Source organism: Osmerus eperlanus, chromosome 12 (genome assembly GCF_963692335.1).
Source record: "Osmerus eperlanus chromosome 12, fOsmEpe2.1, whole genome shotgun sequence".
Taxonomy (NCBI): Eukaryota; Metazoa; Chordata; class Actinopteri; order Osmeriformes; family Osmeridae; genus Osmerus; species Osmerus eperlanus.
Genome location: NC_085029.1, coordinates 10,730,077 through 10,750,123, shown reverse-complemented (window position 1 = coordinate 10,750,123; position 20,047 = coordinate 10,730,077). Strand labels below are relative to the sequence as shown.

Here is a 20,047-nt window from a genome sequence, read left to right as displayed (position 1 = left end):
CTGTATGCGTAAATAATATTATCTACCAATAAAAAGACTTACAATTGAATACGTAGCTTGATTGATGTAGGGTTGAGCCATTTATATTAGTTAAAATCAAACATGAAGCATGGCACTTCCTGATACAGGGTCAACAACATGGCGCTGTCCTGGAGGATGCATAACGTGGTCTTTCATAAACAACTGTCTTTAAGTTTATGCTAGTTTTGTCATGTTTACAGTTCATTAACTAGTCTTCGCCAATTGCTTGCTACATCGATATAGATATCACTTCTTGATAACGTCACGTATTTACTAACATCTCTTTGAATAACGAGATACTCGTAGTCATGTCGGGGACAAACGTATGGACCCGGAGTCGTGACAGAATGCGAAGGTTCCCTGAGCTGTTTGCTCAGTGTGCAGCAGAGGTAAGATAGACAGTATACCGCTCGAGTTGGATACGTTACGTTTATTTATGTAAGATTCACTGAGAAGCAGGAGAACATTCCTTAATCGAGTCGACGTTAGGCAAACAATCCAATTAGCAACTTGTGTTAAAGAATAGTGTCATTAGAGAGAGCTTCTTATTTCTTGCACAGTGAACATCTGTTGTGTAGTTTTCTAGTTTGAGCATTGACCTAAGACCCCCATAAATAACTGACCCTTGACATCACCTTGTTATACAGGCAGCAGCCTATGGGAAGTGTGTATCCTCCACGACCACAGCAGGCAGACAAGAACTTAGGAAGGATATGTGTGTGAAGGAGTTTGAGGCACTAAAGACATGTTTCATATCTGCCGTAAGTACGACTGTGGTTTACGTTCAAGTTTGAACTGTCATGTGAATGTTGCAGTTTTTCGTCCATACACCATTTATTTAATTGTTTTACAGGCAAAGAAGGGGGTGAAGTAGCTGCTCCAGTGTCCTACCTTGAATCTTGTGTAGAAACATTGAGTTGCAATTGTGTTCCAGTCCCATATGAAGGGGTTGTCGCAATTATCATCACCAGGCAGGAGCCAAGATGGCTGCTCCGTTTCTTGTCAAGTCTCATAAATCAGAAGTTCACAATGGAAGGGCAGAGAAGCCTGGTTCTTTCTGCTGTGACATGTTGGGTGCACCACTGTCTGTCCAGTGGGGAGATGGGCATTCAAACCTTGGCAAGGACTGAGACAGTGGTGACTTATCAACCATCTGCTGCTGACACATTATTGTCTTGCATACATTGTCCCCTTATTTCAGTCAGTATGCAGCACGCTTGTTCACCAATGTGGCATTTTTGTAATGTACTAGTTTTTAATAAATTCCTATTTTTATTTTGTGTTAGTGTAAACAAATCAAGATCACAATTTCAACTCATTGTAAACCTTTATTTCCAACATAAAAAAACAGTCTTTAGAAACAAAGAAATAAAGCAGTTCAAAGCAGTACCCTTAGTTCAATTTCCCCTTTCTTCAGTATCATCTGTAACACAAGGGAAAAGCCACAAGCAAAGAAAACTAATCCTACAACAGAGCATGTGTTCCAAAATTATACAAAAAGTATAGCAACTTTATCAAGCAAACCAATACACACAGTATTTTGACATTGAATAATCCCTCTACTAACAAGGAGAGGCCTATGCACAGGCAGAAAGACCAAACATTTGCAAACTTTGACCACATTTAAATACTGTTGTCAACATCACTTCTGCAGCATAAAGGTAAGGCACCAGTGGAGAGGAACGTTTGGTATGGAACTCAGTATCTTAATCAGAACTTTCTAAAGGGACATTGCAATGCAGTGTGCGTAAGATGGGGCTAGAATATACAGCTACAGCAGGAGAAAGTATCTTGTTTTTGCCTTGAACTTAATACATTTAGATTTTAAATGAACAGAAAGGCAATGTACAATTCTCAAGATATGCTGTTTTACATAGGAATTCACATTTTACAAACATGATACAATTGATATAAAACACAATCTTTAGAGAATAGAAAATAATTACAATATTTGTAAAATGAAAACATGAAAGCAGAAAACTGAGAAACACCATGGGAAATAAAGTGACTGCAATACAGTCAGTCAGCTTGTAGGAGGTACACAGCATCCACAAACCAAAAATGGTCTTTGCATAGCAATAAACAATTCAGCATTCAGGCCTTGAACTCCACCCCCCCCTCTCTCTTATTAATAAGTTAATATTTACATTCAAATATATATTCAAATAGACTTTGTATGTAAGGTAGAATAATATACATTAATAGCCAAATCTTTAATATTATATAATTCCTGAAATATCCATAGATTACCTTGCATTATCTTCTAATTAAAGCACTATGAAAGACACGGTTGAAGAATAAGAATAATACCAGAAAAGAGGAAGTGACAGAACGCAAGAGGAAGGGACAGCCTAGTCCCTGTCACCTAGAAGAAGCTCAGCCCAGTCTCACAGAGGGTCCATTTGGTCTGACTGTGTCTCAGGATGGGTCATGGAGACCGGCAGAGAGGCTGGAAGGGTGTGCAGGACCAGCCCCACCAGACCCTCTTCTTACTCTGGGTCTGAAGTCTGTTTGATCTGGCGTGTGTGTACCAGAGCTCCCCTCAGGAGCTGCCCCTCCAGGACTGCATGGAGGTCCGACCCCCCCAAGTCTAGCAGGGGCTCCAGCCCCCCTCCTCTGGACACCCGAGCCTCCTCAGCAGCTCCCAGTGCCCTGCGTCTCCTCCTCAGGTCCGTGTCAGCCTGGTCTCTAGCATTCTCCTGGGGGCCCTGGGGGTGGGGAGCTTTGGGGCCCTCCTCTGAAACTCCTCTAGAGTCACTCTCTCGGGCTGCTCTCTCCTTCAGGTCACGACCCCCCTTCTTGGCAGGCGGTGGTTCTGCTCCCTGCTCAGCCCCAGCCACGACCTCAGCCTCAGCAGCCTCCTTGGCCTGAACAACCCTTTCCACCTCAGCCTGTTTTGCCTTCTGCTCATCCAACTCCTCTCTCTCCCTTTCCAGTTTTTCCTTCTTCGCTCTCTCCCTATCCAGATTTTCTTTCTCCTCTCTCTCCTTCTCCGCTCTCTCCTTCTCCAGCCTCATCTTCTCCATCTCCTGCTCCTTTTCCAGCTTCTCTCTTTTCTCTCTCTCCACACGCTCCTTCTCCACCCTGGCTTTCACCTCCTTCTTGATCCTTTCTCCCTCTGCCATGGCATTCTCCAGCTTCTCCCTCTCCAGCTTCTCCTTCTCCCGATCCAGGGCTGTGTCTCCCTCTCCAAGCTGGCCTAGCTGGTCCTTGGGCTTGGCCTGGACTGGGTCTTCCCTCGGCCCCCCCAGTGGCACCCCCCGGGCACCCACCTCTCTCTCCTTCTGGGCCTCCACTGCTGACACCACAGCCTGTTTTGGGACCTCCTCTTTAGAAACCACAACCCTGAGGGCTGGGTCCTCTACCTTTCCTGCCCCCGGCTGTACTTCATTCTCGGGCAGGACGTTCGTCTCGAGCACTCCAGCAGGTGGATCTCCAGCTCCGGCGGGGTCCCCAACCTGGGATGAGTCTTTGATCTTGGCTGCTACTCCTTCTGCCACCTCTGCCTCTGCACCATCTGACAACACACACACGAGTGAATCACTGTATGTGAGGTCATCTGTATGCACAGGTGTTTGTCCGAGTGTGTGTGTGTGTGTGTGTGTGAGTACCTGGTTGTTTCTGATGAATCTCCTTGTGCTGTTCCTGTATGACAGCCAGTAGTTTCTCCTGCTGGTCTATCAGCCTCTTCTGCTGTTCCTGCTGTTGCTTGATCACCTGCAGCAGCATGGCATGGTCCAACTGACCTTCTACGGTGAAGCAGAACATGGGTTAGAACATACCATTATCGATATTGAGAGGGGTGGTGTCAAACTGGTTAAAGTATTAGTTTGATAAGGCCAGACTCTATAGGGCCAGGGGAGGGAGAGGTCTAGCTATGGGTAGTCTCACAGGACACAAGATATATAGATTATATAGATAGATAAAAGATGCAGGGACAAAGATTTCAACACGGGTGCTAAGATGCTTGTTACTATCCTCCTACGCCTGGGAGAGGCTGAATTGACAGTGCGCAAGAAAACAGAGAGACGGCGACGTTGAAAGGAGGGAGGTGAAAAAGTAGGGAAATAAAGGAGAGGACGAGGTCATACCTGCAACCAGATTTTTTATCACTGTGACAGTAGTCCGGCAGAGAAGAAAAGGGACAGATAGACAAAGAGAAAAAAAGCAAAAAAGTTAAAAGAATAGAAACCACAGTGCTGCTCAGTGTATCAAGCCGAGGCCAAGCCAGGGTGAGAAAGGACATGCTAGAACAATCCCTTCTTCATTCTATCCTCCACAGCTTCTTGGTTGACTATCTTCAGATGGCAGAGCCCTGACCGAATGAGCACCCCGTCTCAGACAGGCGTACATCAGCCATACAGAGCCACAGGGAGATCAGAGAGAGGAGAGCATACATCCCAGACATACAGAGCCACAGGGAGATCAGAGAGAGGAGAGCATACATCCCAGACATACAGAGCCACAGGGAGATCAGAGAGAGGAGAGCATACATCCCAGACATACAGAGCCACAGGGAGATCAGAGAGAGGCTGTTGAGATCATGCACACATCCACGTCTCCCAGGTCTAAAAGGTCCAGGCCTGTTCTTTTGACCGACTCTATAGTTATATAGCACTGCCTATCCTCCTCTGTTCACTCACCTTCCATCTTGTCCTCCGCCCCTCCCTCCTTCCCATCTGCCCCCTCTGGTGGCCCACGATGCTCTGCTTCAGCAGGTGGCACTTCACCACCTAGATGGCACAGGGTCAGAGGGGTCAGGGGACAAAGTCAACACTACGACCACGGTTAAGGACAGATGACAGATGGAGGTGGTTTTAAGACAATGTCTGATTCAACTTCAGATTGAACTTTAAGATCACCTTTCCTAGCAGCCTCTGCGGCCTTGTCCGCATCATCAGCCTGCGCCACAGCAGCAACGGCCACAGGATCATTCCCAGCATGCACCTCTTTCACAGGGGCAGCTCTATCCTCGTCTTTCATTCGGGGTACTTCCTGCTTTTTCCCCGCTTCAGGTTTCTCCAGCACCTCATTGGACTCCACCACGCCCGCCTCCACTTCCTTCTTCTTTACCACCACAGGCTTCGGTTTCTCCTCCTCCTCCTTTTCTTCTTCCTCCTTCTTCTTCTTCTTCTTGTCGTCGACTTCCTGTGAAAGCCCCGCCCCTGGCTCCACATCCCCCTGAGACTCCTCCTCTTTCCCTCCTCCTGGAACAGGATTCTTCTCCTCCGCCAGCTCGGCTGCGTTCTTCCTCTCGTCTATCAGAACCTCATCATGAGGGATGGGCGGCTCGTGTCTGTGGGCTTCCTTCTCTGGCACTGCCACACCTAGAAGACAGACAAGACACACTATGGGACACATTTCCTTCAGCATCGTTTCAATGAAGCCCAAACTGCACTCCACTCTTGCTTGATGGTTTGTAGAGATCTAGGTACCATCAACCTGGACTAGGTTGTATCCTCAGTTCTCCAGGGATGAGGGTTCTACCCCTGGTTTCATAAGGGTTCTCCAAGGTTTCTTACCAGCTTCAGGCCTGTCCAGCTGCACCTCCGCCTCCTTCTTCCGCTCTGGTTCTACCGGTCCTTTGATCTGGGGGGGCTCTGGCTTGTTCCTCTCCTCCTGTCGGACAACACCCGCCCCTCCATCTGCAGGGGGCTTGGGCCGCTCCACCCCCTCAGCGGGCTTCTTCACCAGGGGCTTCTCTGTAGAGAGACCAAACACAATGTAGCCCAGTCCAACTGCAGACACACCGACTGGGAGAACAGCGGGCCGGAATGGAAGTTACACTAGGTGGCAGCAGAGAGCCAAGCTTCTGACACGGATGATAGAGATGTTGAGAGACAGAGGGAGCGAGCGGGGGGTGGGGTGTGTGGGGGGGCACAAAGAGAAGCCAGCTGAAAGGGGAAACAATAAGAGAGCGAGAGACGGAATCACACTTCCGCAGCAATAAACAGGAAAAGGAAACAGGTGTGGAGGATGGCCACGGTAGACTTCAGTCACAGGGGGAGGGGGACAAAGACAGAGGAGAGAAAGGCTGGGGGGAAAAAAAGAAGAGGAAAAAGAGAAGGCATGGGTGGATGAGGAGAGATTAGGAGAGAGGACGAGGTCCTTGTTCTGCTTTGGGACTCTCGCTCTCGAGATGCACTAGGTGGAAAATAGATGTCTGCCGCCCCCCCCCCCCCCCCCCCCACGCACACACACCTCATCTCTGTCTTCCTCTCCTCTGCAACCCTGAACCATCCCTCCCTCTACGTCTCCCCCGTCTCTCTCATCTCTCTGTCAGTTGCAGACAGCTAGTAAGCATCTCCCAGCTGCCACAGCGGAGGGGGGAAGAGGTTGGGGTGCAGGTTGTGTACAGGGTGTGGGGGGCAAGGAGGAGAGGCGGGGGAAAAGGGAGAGCGAGAGGCGAGGGAAGACAAGAGAAGGAGGGAGAGGGGAGGGGAGAGGGGCGGAGGGAGAAGGGAACGGTTTATTGGGAAATGAGAAACCAGTGGAGTTTGAAGGGCATCAATCTCTTCCCATCAAACAGTGCTTCTCTTAGATATTATCAAGAGGTTATCTAGCAGGCTACCCCTGTCTGTCAGTCTCCATCTCACTTTGTCTCCTTCCTCTCCGTTTCCTCTGAGAAACAAAGAACACTCCTCCCCCCCCCCCCCGTTCCTGTTTTCCATCTTCTTATCACCTTTTAACTCATGCTCTCCATCCACCCCTTTCTCCAAAACAAAACATGCATGTGGTCTGTCCGTACTGTGTCTAGGATGTGTGCGTGTGCTAAGCATTGTTTGTGTGTGTGTGTGTCTTCTGTACCGGGCAGTTTAATGTTGTGCTGGAGGTAATCCCTGTTTGGGGCGGGTGGAGGCGGAGGTTGGATGCGGCGGGGGGCGGGCTCAGATGAGGAGATTGACAGCGTGGTGAAGGTGCTGATCAGGAGGATCCCTAGGCCCACCCACAGCACCAGCTAGAAGAGGAGGGGGTGCATTAGTCAGAGCCCGTTTGTTTGGCTGAATTACTGTGTATAGATGTGTGTGTGTGTGTGTGTTACCTGTGCAGTGAGGCCGTTCTTCTGGATCTTTCTGTAGATGAGCGCCGGGCAGATGAAGCAGATGAGACTGCCCATGGTGGCTCCAGTCAGACCCAGGATGGTCTCAACTGAGAGGGAGAGGAAGAAGAACAAATGAAAACGACCAACTCTATCCTACACCAAATCCAGCCTAACCTCCCTGTCCCCTGGGTGTACCAACCTTGGAGCTACCAAACCCCCTCCCTCCCTCCCGCCCCCTCCCTCCCCTGGGCAGTCTGCCCCATCTCCACCGCCCTCCCCTGGGCAGTCTGCCCCATCTCCACCGCCCTCCCCTGGGCAGTCTGCCCCATCTCCACCCCCCTCCCCTGGGCTGGGCGCAGGGCCCATCCCTCATCCAGAGAACGGACACCATATTGTGTCTCGGATTTAGTGTCTGTTGTCGTCCCTGAGTCCCTCCCTCCTTGTCCTTGCTCTATTAGGCTGATTAGACACACACAGCATGGCCAAACACCAGCACAGGGGTGTGTTTCCCTCTACGGTATGAATAAAACATACAAACTAACACTAACCTTCACACCTACATCCCCACTCGCGGTGAGCAGGTGTGTGCACGTGAGTATGTGTGCAAAATCCAGAAAAAGAAAGTGTAAAGAAGCATCAGGCTGTGTGTGTGTGTGTGTGTGTATAAGTGTGCATGTGTCTGAGCATGTGTGTGTGTGTGTCTAAAAGTGTGTGTGGACGTGTCTGGGAGAATAATAGCCCCATCTCGCTGTCTGTGGGTCCAGGGTTCTGATTTAGGGACTGTGTTGGAGTGTGACAGTCACTGGGCTGTAAAGTCATATTCATACACGTCGTAAAGAGCTTCAGCTATGCAGCCCACATAAAAGAACACATGCACCTCAAAGACCTTAGTCACACAAACACCTAGTACACACACACACCCCTCCCTTGCCGGCCATACTCTTCACAGCATATTGGATACACTCCCTGTGCCAAAGTAAAGGACCAGTCAAACACACACACACACACAAACACACAAACCGTTGGGGATGAGGATGCCCCCCAGCATGGTGCCAAAGACGATGCAGAGGGTGATCAACTTGAAGCGCACAGGAGGCATATAGCCCCCAGCAGCAAACGTCCCATCCTTCTGCTAGTACATAGAGAGAGAGAGACAGAGATGGGGGGGGTCCAGTTACATTTAGTAGCATCAGTTCTGGGGAGCTTAGGGCTTTAGGATACATTCTGCGTTTGGGTGTGTGTGTGTGTGTGTGTGTGCGCGCGCATGAGTGAGTGCGTATGGGGTAAACGGAGAGAAAGAGAATGTGTGTGTGTGTGTGTGTGTGTGTGTGTGCCTGTGGAGTGTACCTGCTGTTCGAAGAGCATGGTGTTGATGGCCTGTCGGCAGGGCAGGATCATCATGGGGAAGCCCACGGCCACAGACATCATGAAGCCCACCCGGATCATCTCCGTCACCAGGTTGGAGGGGAAGTTCATCAGCACGTTCCCGGCTATGTCCTCCGTGAAACTGACGTAGCCAAAGAAGCCCACCTGCGGAGGAGGGGGGGGGGGGGGGGCGTGCGAGGCAGCAGGAGGAAGAGAAGAAAGGGTGGTGAGAGGGAGGAGGAGAACGGATGCAGAGATGAACCTCTAAAATCCAGATGCATTCAATTCTCTCTCTCTCTCTCTCTCTCTCTCTCTCTCTCTCTCTCTCTCTCTCTCTCTCTCTCTCTCTCTCTCTCTCTCTCTCTCTCTCTCTCTCTCTCTCTCCTCTCTCTCCTTCTCTCTCTCTCTCTCTCTCTCTCTCTCTCTCTCTCTCTCTCTCTCTCTCTCTCTCTCTCTCTCTCTCTCTCTCTCTCTCTCTCTCTCTCTCTTCTCTCTCTCTCTCTCTCTCTCTCTCTCTCTCTCTCTCTCTCTCTCTCTCTACACACACACACAGTCAGACTGGTGACCAGGGGGTGCCAGCTACAGGAAATGAGGTCATCGGTGCGCAAGTGCTCACCGTAATGTAGAAGGTGGTGACCACGTTCAGAGAGGAGGTGAAGATGGTGGACATTGCGCTTGACAGAGGGCTCATCCAGCTGGTCGTAGGTGGCAGTACCTGCCTGTGAGACCATGAACACACACACACACACACACACACACACACACACACACACACACTCCAGATGCCACATCAGACAGGACTAAATAGATAAGGTTTAGATATTGAAGACGAATTAACTGGTAATTAGATATTTAAGAGTCTCAGACAATAAATAACTTGAATCAGATCAACATTCATTTTCTATGATGATCAATTTTAACATTAAGAGGCAGTGGTACTACACAGTTTTAAGGAATTCATGTAATAATTCTAAGGTATTATTTTGGGAGGTGTGAAAGTGTCTTAGCGGATGTTGGTGTGTGGTTTGGGGATGAGTGTATGTGTGTTTGGCAAGAGGGAACAGAGTGTGTATTCATGTGTGTGTGTTTGTGTGTGTGAGATTGAGGTATGTATGTCTACGTACCTGCATTGTCTGAGTCTACATGCCTGTATTTCTATCTATCCATCTTTCTGTCTGTTTGTGTGTCTACATGCTTGTATTTGTATCTGTCTGTTGAGCAGAGGGAAAGGCCAGTAGCATATTAAACTGTGGATTTACAGCCACCGCCATTGTCAGGGTTTTTTAGAGCATTATAAACTTTCTCTGCAGTGCTTTTGCACTCTTACACACGAATTGAAGAAAAAAAAAAGAGCAAGAGAGAAATCTCTCTCTCCCTCTCCCTCTATCTCTATCTCTCCCTCTCCCTCCCTCCATCCCTCCATCCATCCCTCCATCCTCCATCCTCCATCCTCCATCCTCCATTTCCTCCCTCTATCCTATTCTCATGAGTTAACCCTGTCCCACAGTGCTTTTCTTCAAGGCTGTTTAAACTTGAGCACCAGTAAATCTCTCAAGCTGAGGTCAAATAAAACAACACTGCAAGGAGCGAGCTGAAACACTCAACATGCCCTCAGCAGCCCCGCTCCGCTGCTGCTGCTGCTTCCTGTCCCCTGGTTTACGTGGTCTGGAAAGACCAGTGCAACTCACACCGTCCTTGTCACACTTCCAGCATAGCAAAGTAAGAGCCAACAGGAGCACGTTGGCTCTTACTCATCGCAGACCTGTGTGTGTCACAAAGACAACTGCATGTCATTGGTCCTTCAAGGCCATTTAGTATAGGAGAGACTGGTTCTTTAGGACTGTCTGTGTAACACCTCTAACTTCCGCTTTACCCACCTCCCCTCATCACCCATTTTCTTGTATCCCTACTCTCGTTTCTCAACTCACTCTTTCTTTCCTATCCCCTCGCCTTGCCTCACCTCTCCCGTTCTCTTCTCTCCACACCCCCTTGAGAAACCACCACACCATCTTTCGTAATAGTGATGTTAGGTCTCCTTTTAACTGAAAGTAAACACTTTTAATAAATGTAATAAAAATCGAATGTGTTGAAAGCTGCTTAATCAGCATGTGAATACACCAGCCTGTCTCAAGATGGCTGCCGTCCAGGCGGTTGATTGGTGGTTTGGCTAAAGCAGCGTTGAGTCCTGCTCTGGCTGACCACAGGCCAACAACACACTCTGCCAAATATCACTCATCACTTGTGGGACACACACACACTCACAACACACACACAACACACACCGTTTCTCACACACACGCCCCTACAGTTACATAGTGTTGCCTCAGAGCAGTTAAGAGTAATTAAAGACTCGTTCCAGGCCCAGCACCACAGTCACTCTCACCCAACACCTACCTCACACACAAAACACACACAACCAACCAGTCTGCACCTCATCCTCAAACTCCCACCAACACCCAAATGCTTGAATATAGCATAAACCCATACACCCAAACACCTCCATCCTTTAGAACCCACCCCCAGCCCAGGCGCCATGGCGATGAGAGGACAGAGGAAGCAGCAATAGAGCATGCAGATGGACGTGAAGATGGAGGGATGGATGGATGGAGAAAGAGAGTGACGGGGAGGGGATTAGGCCATAAATATTAGGGTGGAGAGTGGGGTAGGGGGCAGAGGTATCCGTCCGTATGCTGATTATAAATTAAAACAATACTAAGGCCATACTCAAAACACTAGCACAGAGAACTTGACTTGTTATTGCTTGATATTGGACCTGGCTTTGAGCCTGTAAAATGTCAGGTGACAGGAAGTAGTTAAATCCAGCTGAGGTATCTGTCAACTACCAGGCAGGGATGCAAAAGCTGATTGGTTAGGCAAGAAAGTGCAAGAAGCTTATCCTTAACCCCACCCCAACCTTAATCCCCCCATCCTTTTCAGGAATACATCTCCAAATTCCTCCTCCCTTTCCACATTGTTCTACCCCTTTCAGTGACCTACAGTACCAACCCAGATACCACAGGCTGGTTACTGGTCTGAACGGGTACATGTTCACTAGTGGGTGTGGAGGGGTATTCAGGTCAAACATGCAATAAAGCTTGTGTCAAACCCTGCTCCATTACTAAATATTGAAGACAAGGAGCCCGGGATAATACTCATAGCAATTCCTCCTCATGACGTAATATAACCGTTACACAGCCCAAACAAGAAGCATGTGGAAAAAGAGAGCTGGCAAGATCCTAAACTTCTCTGCTGTCAGGCTTTTAGCAATGTTAGAACAGTAATTCTCGTTTTCCAAACTGGTCTTTGCTATAAACGGAGGTAACATGGTCATTACTTGCATTTAGAATGAAAGGGACATGAATTCAGTCCACTTCAAATATAGTAGGTAGAACACTGGTTCTGGGTGTGAGAGGGGTGTAATGACAACAAGTCACTAGCCTGGACACTCAGGTTTAGTCTACAGGGTCAAGCCCTCATGCAGCACACTTGCTCATGCAACATCAGCTAGGCCCGTCATGACCCCTGGATCCGAGAGCAAAGCCCAATCTGCCCCTAAATTCTACCAGCCTACAGTTCTTAGAATGTTGGTACGGTTCTAAGAACTGTGGTTCCGCGGTTTCTTCTTGGGCAGAGAGGGAGGGGGGGGGGGCGTAGCCGTGGAGTTGGTACTTACGACTGACAGGCGAAGGCCATGCCACAGATGGGCAGGCAGCGAAACACCCCCTCCCAGCGCACCAAACTGACCCGCCCTAGCCAATGGCCGCCCAGCAGCCCGTGTTTGAACGAGGACAGCACCATCTGGGGGAGGGGGGGAAGAGCAGGGACAGGGGGAATGGTTACGGCATGTACCAAGAAAAGGGTTGGGGGGGGTAGGGAGGGGGGGAGTGGAAGAGGAGGAGGAAGAGAGGAGCCCATGCCGAGGGCTGGTTGTGAATGAGAGAATAAGAGGAGGGGATACGGAAAGAGGAGAAATCGTGCCCATACAGTTGAGGAAAAACACAACACAGGAAATCCCAAGCTGACAGACACCTATAAGCTTCATAGAAGTCAATGAATCTATAGGAGCGCTTTCTGTTCAGGCCGTGGATGACTGGACAAGGGGAAAACTACCAGTACTATCACGGTTCTTTGGTCAGCATGGTATTCCCTGTCTGTAGGTTTCTCAATCCTAGAATCTCAGCCAGTCCTCCAGCAGCACCCCTACCCCTCCAGGTCTCTCCTTCCCAGGTTCAGATAACCTATCCTGGATGTGGGGTGTAGGTTGAAGGGGGGTGGTTGAAGGGTTGAGCAGATCAGATGAGGGTAGGGTACAGATTTGTTTGAGCAGCCCTCTGTCCCAGTACTCTAGCCACCACTGTCTCACACACGCACGCACACACACACCTGGAAACATAAACTAATGGGATGAAATCCTAGTGTGGAGATGAGTAGAGAAGGACAGAGGGGCCTGATATGCGACGAGAGGTGAACATTTCAGACCCCCCCCTCCCCTTCAGCATCCAAGTTTCCTTGAGGTTGGGAGAGGTCGCTGTGGTTGCCATGGTTACTTACGGGTGACAGCAGAAGGTGGTGGCGATAATTGGCAGGCACTGAATGACGCCCTTGAGACGCCACAGGTGTACACGCTCCAGCCAGGAGCCTGAGATTAGGCCATAACGTAGAGAAGACAAGACTATCTACAGCAGCAGGAGCAGCAGGAGGAAGAAGAAAGGACGACACGGAGGAGGAAATGAGAGGAAAGGAAGACACGGAGGAGGAAATGAGAGGAAAGGAAGACACGGAGGAGGAAATGAGAGGAAAGGAAGACACGGAGGAGGAAATGAGAGGAAAGGAAGACACAGAGGAGGAAATGAGAGGCCGAACAAGGTGGAAAGAGGAGCAGAAAGAGGCCCCAAGGGACACAGAGGGAGGAACAAATAAGGGAGGGATGTAATAGGTGGATGAGGAGCAAGGGAAAGAATCATGATGAACAGGGGAGGAGAGGAAAAGAACAGGGAGGGAGGGAAGGCAGACATATCACTGTTAGAGGGTTAGTGGTGTGGACTGGTCTGGTCTGGGTCAGGACTGGATCAGGCTTAGAGCCAGACTCACCCCACAGCTCCCTCTCCTGCTCTACCAGAGGTCAGACATACCCTGGAGCAGGGACACTAACATAGACTAACACAACTACAAGCTCCATGAAAGTAGCACGTATTTAACGCTACAGCAGCGATGCAAGAAACACAAAACTGATGCACTGAACATTGCAAAAGCAGAAAAAACAGCTCTGTGTTTGAATATCAGGAAAGAGCGTCTGTGTGTACAGGCCGGGCTCACCGTGAACATGAAGAACGTGTAGAAGATGAGAGCCATGGCAGAGAAGGACTGGATGGATGACATCATGTTCCTCTGCAGGCTGAGGGGCAGCACGATGAACAGGGACACCGCCACCAGCAGCAGCACGCGGAACCCAAACGTCACCTAGGAGACAGGAAGAGAGCTCTAACCAATCAAGTCGGACATCCAAACTGAGAGACATCCCCCGGGAAGTGAATGTTAAGAGTGTGACTAGGGTGCTTATTGGTTACAAGGAGGAAGTGATGTTTGAGTCTGTCATGAGGCTTATGTGAGGAAATGATTAAGCTGAGGTTGTCAGGGTTAAACTGTGGTAAGTCTGCCAGCTGTGTCTGACCTGCAGGCCCATCAACTGAGCAAAGAAGTTGGAGCCCAGGTCTGCGATGACAACGTAGAAGGCTATACAGGTCCCCAACATCAGACCGATCATACTGGAGAGAAACACATACACATATTACATACACACACACACTTTAGTTGGGTTCCGATAATGCAGAGTTTAGCCAGAGGCTTCAGGTAAAGAGACAACCTGGACAGTGTCAGGCTTACCTGGTCTCCACCAGCGCTTTGCCTGGTTTGCCGTATGCATGGAAGGCTGCAGATAGAAGCATAAAAGGGATATTAGTATGACATTTGGCTACAGTCATCCCACCAAGGTGGACAGTGTAACGCCCCTCTCAAAGTGGTTGTCTCTCTCCAAAAAGTGACAGGATCACATGTATCACTGTAAAATGGAATTAGTGGAATTGATAAAACGACAGCGCGTCAGTATTGAGATGCCCTGTGATGTGTGGACTGACCGAGTCCAGCATAGGTCCTGCGCTTGGTGTTGCTGGCTGTGTGGACCAGGAACATGCAGGACTGGTGAGTCATCCAGGAGCAGAAGAACAAGAGCAGAGTTCCCAGCACTATTCCACACTGGAGGATGGGAGGGAGACAAAAAAGAAAGAGGGAAATATTAAAGGGAGGACTTTAATCTTCACAATTATGGGCATCAAAATATATTGTCTGCCAAACACAGCATTGACGTTTGTAGGCATGCCATGAGCAGGGGAAATATTATTACACAGTCATATGTTCTACTGCTGACGTTTGGGTTCACAGAGGTCACATATTATCATATCATGGACCGTATTTAAAGTGTGACAGGTGTGAGATAACATAACAGAAACTGTTAGTTACCTGTTTAAAGCAGAACGGCATGGTGAGCACGCTAACTCCCACAATACTGTTGACCACGTTCATGATCAGCCCCCAGTTTGAAGCCGCCGCTGTCATCTTTGACAGGTAGTCTTTTTTTCTCCGAATTAGAAAAACTGTTGAGAAGATGTAAGATGACGAAGGAAGGGAACGTCCACGGACTTGTGAAAGTCCACGTTGCGAAGTTCACAGTTTTTTTTCTCCCGAATCCAACCAATGCTTTTCTTTTATAGGGGTGTGCCCCACTCAGTCTTGCAAGTAAATGACGTGGCACTCTATAACAAAAATAAAACGTACTGTTATCAGAGACAGGTAGACTGCTTTATCAATTCATCTACTATCCGTTTACGGCGCGTAGGTAATTACAATGTAAAACAACATGAAGGCATTAGACTGCTTGGTACAGTACACTACTAGCGATCAACAGATGGAACTGTTTAATTCAAGGAAATTAGTAGCTACAGTACTGTAGCAGACTTGTTTGAGGCAACTCACAATATCCACGGCTCGCAGTAGGTTTTGTGACTCTTCTACGTCTTTCATGTACGTTTAAATGTGACCGTTATCTCGACATTACGGTCATGTAATACGATATTGTATTATTTTCATGGTAATAATAAAGTAAACTACAATTTCAGCTTGCTACCATTCTACTTCCTTAACGCGTAACCAGGAAGTGAGAATTCAAGTCAAGAACTCTCGATTGGACAAAAGAGGTACTAGATTCAATTTGTATTTAAACTTGCCTGCCCTCTAGGGGCTAGGCAGAACTACAACGGTTGAAGGCTTTTGCACGAGCTACGAATTACAAGAGGCTTTTTAATTCAAATTGAAATATTATACAGATTAGACTACTCATCTGTCAGATTTACCTTGTGAAGCCCTCAGAGTTGCTCGACATTAAGTAAAACTCACTGACAAATTATAGATCTTCTCAGACGAAATTGGCTGCAACATTTAACAGCCTCAAAACTAAAATAAGAGAGACATGCACGATTTCTGTTTTCATAAACCCCACTGAGATTTTGTCTTGAAACGGAAGCAGGAATGGTGGTAGGCTTTATGGAATCTGGAATGGGATCCTAGCTGGGAACAAGACTAGAAGAGAACTCTGGGTGTAGATCAGTGGTAGAGCAAATTGCTATTGATCAAAAGGTTGGAGGTTAGAATCCCTGATGTGTGATCTGTTGGATGACAGTATCTGCTAAATTAATATAATATTATTATTACTACTATTATTATGAAACACTGATCTAGTCAGTTTTTACATCTCAAGTTATTTTGTCTCGAAAGGCTAAGTGTATCCCAGACCTGCCACTCCGAGAGATGACTAATGTGTTGGCTAAGGGTGGACCAGAAAGGGGGGCAAAGTGGACCACTTCTCCCCAACCAGGCATGCTCTCTGTTGGGAGAGAAGATCTGAAATACACGTGATGGAGCTTCTGGAGGTGGATGAGCAATAAAGGGAGGGAGGAGACAAGATAGTTGAGGGCACAGCGGTGTATGCATGTGTGTGTGACATGTAATGTAGAGGAGGCATGTGTGTCTGTGTGTGATTGTGTGTTGTGTAAAGGGGGAGGTATAGTAGAGGTTAAGACAAGAAAGTCCAGGCCATTGTGCTCCACTGACCCCTCAAAATCTATGTGACAGAGCGGTTGATTGGCTGGAGGGTCCTGTCTGTCCACACCTAATCCCTCAAGGTAGACCCACAGCTGGTGTGTGTTTTTGTGTGTTTGTGTGTGGGTGTGTGTGTGTGGCTACATGTCTCTCCACACCTAATCCCTTAAGGTAGGGCTGTGGTATTAGGGCAGTTTCAGTGTGCATGTGTATATGTGTGTGGATGGGGGGAGGGGTTCGGGGGTCTTGGTCGCAGGGGGGGGGGCAGATCTGTGGGCTAGCAGGGTAGTAGAACACGGGCACCACTGATCCTTACTATGCAGTAGTGGGTTTTGAGGGGCAAATTTCAGGGCAGATTTGGAGGATAACCCAGTCGGGGTGAAATTAGACACAGGCATCTGGATTTGACCCCTTTCCTCTCTGGGTGACCTCAGGTCAGGGAGGGGTTGCGGGGCACAAAGCAGAGCGGTGACCTCGGAGAGGTCAAGCATGCGGGCGGCTGAAAGGACGTCTTTGTGGGGCCAGGCATGCTCGCTATTTCCCATGAGCACCAGGGGCCGGAGTCTGCCCAGGAAACTGGAGGGGAGACGGAGTGTGTGTGTCGGGACCAACTGTATGTGTTGGACCGGACTGTGTGTGTATATGTGTGTGTGTGTGTGTGTATGTGTGTTTTGGAAGGATCATGTGTATGTATGGTATGTGTGTGAATGTTTGAAGGACCATAGAAAGGAGAATGAGAGGAGGGATGAGTGTGTATGTGTGCACGTGTGTGAAAGAGGAGATAGAGAACCACAGAAAAAAGAAAGTAAGAAAGAAAGAGACAATGTCCACCTTCAAAATCGATGTGACAGTGTATTGTTATTCTGTGCTGCTGTCTGAGTTACCCTAATGAACGGCAGTATGTTCCTGTGTGGCCTGCTGGAGGAGGAGGAGGAGGATAAAAAACCCTCAGCTTCAGTAATCACATTTAATTACAGCGCGGCATTAGGCTGCTGCTGCCCATGAATGGGGTTTTCAGACCCGCCTCTAAAAGAGAAGAGCAAGAGAGAGAGAGAGCCTGGCTGTGTCTAACTGAACATAGCCTACCTTTGTCCCCGGGCTTCACTGCATTCTACTCCGACTTTGTCATTTGACCATCCGCAATACTCTGGGGTCCCTGGGCTAACGACCACGGGCTAATACTAGAGATAGAAGAACAGGACAAAAGCTGTTTTCTTGGCTGAATGGTCAGCATCGGCCATCGCGGGAGTAAATGGTTCTTTTAGAATCAGTGGAGAGCCTGTGAAGAACGACAAGGAAGCCTCCAGTTGTACTCATTTCCTGTTCCTAAGACTGTAGCAACAATACCTGTCAATAATGTAACAATAAAAAAAGGGTAATTATGTGCTAAAAATGTGTGTAGACAGCGTTTTCTTATGAAAGCACAGACAGGATAGTGTCTGATTGTATCTTTCATAGTGTTTACTGAAATGATAGTGCTGATACGCTTACATTTGCTAGTCTGTGACTGAGGGTGTGTAAGAGAACAGAACAAGCTGTTAACAAACTGGATAGTGGCTCAAGGTCTAGCAACCATCTATAGAATTGTGTGTGTGTGTTTGTGTGTATGTGCGTGTGTGTGTGTGTGTGTGTGTGTGATTGACAGATTGTGAAAGTGTCAGTATAACATTCTTGGGATCATGATAACTCAATCCTTCACATAGAACGGTCTGGGGGTATCTCTCTCAGTCACCTATTTTAGGCCTGGATTGCACACATGCACACACACACACACACACGCACAAACCAGGGGTAGGATTTTGCACAGTTGGGGCTGAGCCCCAATTAAATATAATTTGCAGTTGAGGGCTGTGTCATGGCTGTGGGCCTGATGATCCATGAAAAAAGGCTTTGGCAAGCTACAGTAGATCCAAACTCATTCAACATGAACACAACTGTCAAGTGAATGTTGCCATGTTTTCATAGCAGGACATTTAGGACCCTATAGATCTTTAGGTTTTCACGACCATCTAACTTCATTCAGTTTAGTTTTTTGAGTAAGCCTGACCTGTTCAGTCAACCTCAAAAGGTTTTAGGTCTTTAAGAACGTTTTACCTACCATCCAGAGAAGTCATATTCATAAACGACATAGTCATAATTCATGATAGTGATGCCTACAGGCCCTACCTTCCCATCTGACCGTATTATGGATAACTTCAATCTGATTTCAGTTGGCAGATTACAAAGAGAAAGGATGTGTGGCCTAATCATGTTGGTTATAGATGGACATTCCCAACCACTCAAATTCCAAAGATTGGCTGTGTGGGTGGGCCAGCTCACAGCCAGGACAAGGTCAGGCTTATAGGTAGACAGAAGTTGGCTTGTAGTTGAGCTAGATTTTCTTAAATCATTTTAGGGAGGACGGGTGGAGAGATTCTGGGCTTATCAAATACCATTCAGCAGCTGTAGTCCTAGAAGCCTGGGACTGATGATGCCCCAAGCACACACACACACACCTAATCTCACTTTGAAGGTAGGGCTCAATTAGACCCCCCCCCCCCTTTTGCAGAAATAAACACATTAACCAATCCAAGTCTGACACACACACACACACACTCACACACAGTCTGAATTACTGCCTAAACTGACCATAAATCGTCAGTGTTTTTAAAAGGCCAGACCTATAAAGAGGAGAGGTGACAGAGTAGTACTGATGGGTCAGTATGGCTCCCGTCCTCTCGACTCTCCAACACGTACACACACACACACACACACACACACCAACACACAGACACATACACCAACACACACACACCAACACACACGTACACACACATATACACACACAAACACACAAACACATAGCCTCACAAGTACACTTATACAATTATGAGTGCACACGATTCAAGTTAGAATATTCTCAAGCACAAACACACAAATACATGCACGTGCGTGCACACCCACACTAACACACACACAGTCTGTATATTCCCCTCCAGGGAGAGAGTACAGTGTGAATGGTGGAGACTGTTACCTGTGTGTTTGAATGGAACAGAGTGTCTGTGTGGATTCATGCTGGGTCTCCTCTATTAAACCCTGCTATAAGGAACACTGTGTGTATGAGTGCTGACACCCCTGCCCACAATCATGATCTACAGCCTCTGTGTGTGTGTGAGAGAGAGAGGTAGAGGGAGAGAGGGAGAGAGGGAGCGTAAGCATACACTGAAACATCTACCTCTTCTTCTAATATATGGCTCCAGTGGGGAAAGGGGTATGAACATACACGTATGTGTGTGTGTGTGTGTGTGCGTGCACACGTGTGTGCTGGTCAGCTTAGTTTGGCACAGAGCAGGAAGGGAATTCCTGCAGGCTTTGGCTGAGACGCTAGTGTCTCATTCTCCGTGGAGTCTTAAGTGCGGAGAGGCAGAGATCCAGAGGAGGTCACACAGTCTATCAGCCTGACTGAGCTGACCCAGTGAAGTAGCGTAA

At 48.2% G+C, this 20,047-nt stretch overlaps 2 protein-coding genes across 3 annotated transcripts; one reads left to right on the top strand and one right to left on the bottom strand.

The window, feature by feature from the left end:
* Positions 1-116: 116 nt before the first annotated feature.
* On the top strand, positions 117-1,335 carry ndufaf8 (NADH:ubiquinone oxidoreductase complex assembly factor 8). 2 transcript variants are annotated; one of them, XM_062474097.1, is made up of 3 exons: positions 117-410; positions 669-782; positions 884-1,335. In XM_062474097.1, exons 1-3 carry the CDS (start codon positions 330-332, stop codon positions 893-895), a joined length of 207 nt encoding a protein of 68 aa, XP_062330081.1. In that variant the 5' UTR covers positions 117-329; the 3' UTR covers positions 896-1,335. The 2 variants fall into 2 exon arrangements, with proteins under 2 accessions (XP_062330081.1, XP_062330080.1); XM_062474096.1 differs by having other exon boundaries at positions 875-1,335.
* slc38a10 (solute carrier family 38 member 10) lies at positions 1,336-15,650 on the bottom strand. Its single transcript, XM_062474098.1, has 18 exons — positions 15,458-15,650; positions 14,945-15,237; positions 14,563-14,680; positions 14,312-14,357; positions 14,100-14,193; positions 13,745-13,888; positions 12,102-12,226; positions 9,045-9,147; positions 8,411-8,593; positions 8,084-8,195; positions 7,064-7,170; positions 6,829-6,979; positions 5,544-5,723; positions 4,884-5,348; positions 4,665-4,754; positions 4,113-4,133; positions 3,633-3,770; positions 1,336-3,538 (listed from the first exon to the last, which is right to left on the bottom strand). The coding sequence occupies exons 2-18, from the start codon at positions 15,038-15,040 to the stop codon at positions 2,511-2,513; spliced, it is 3,201 nt and encodes a 1,066-aa protein (XP_062330082.1). The 5' UTR covers positions 15,041-15,237; positions 15,458-15,650; the 3' UTR covers positions 1,336-2,510.
* Positions 15,651-20,047: the final 4,397 nt, after the last annotated feature.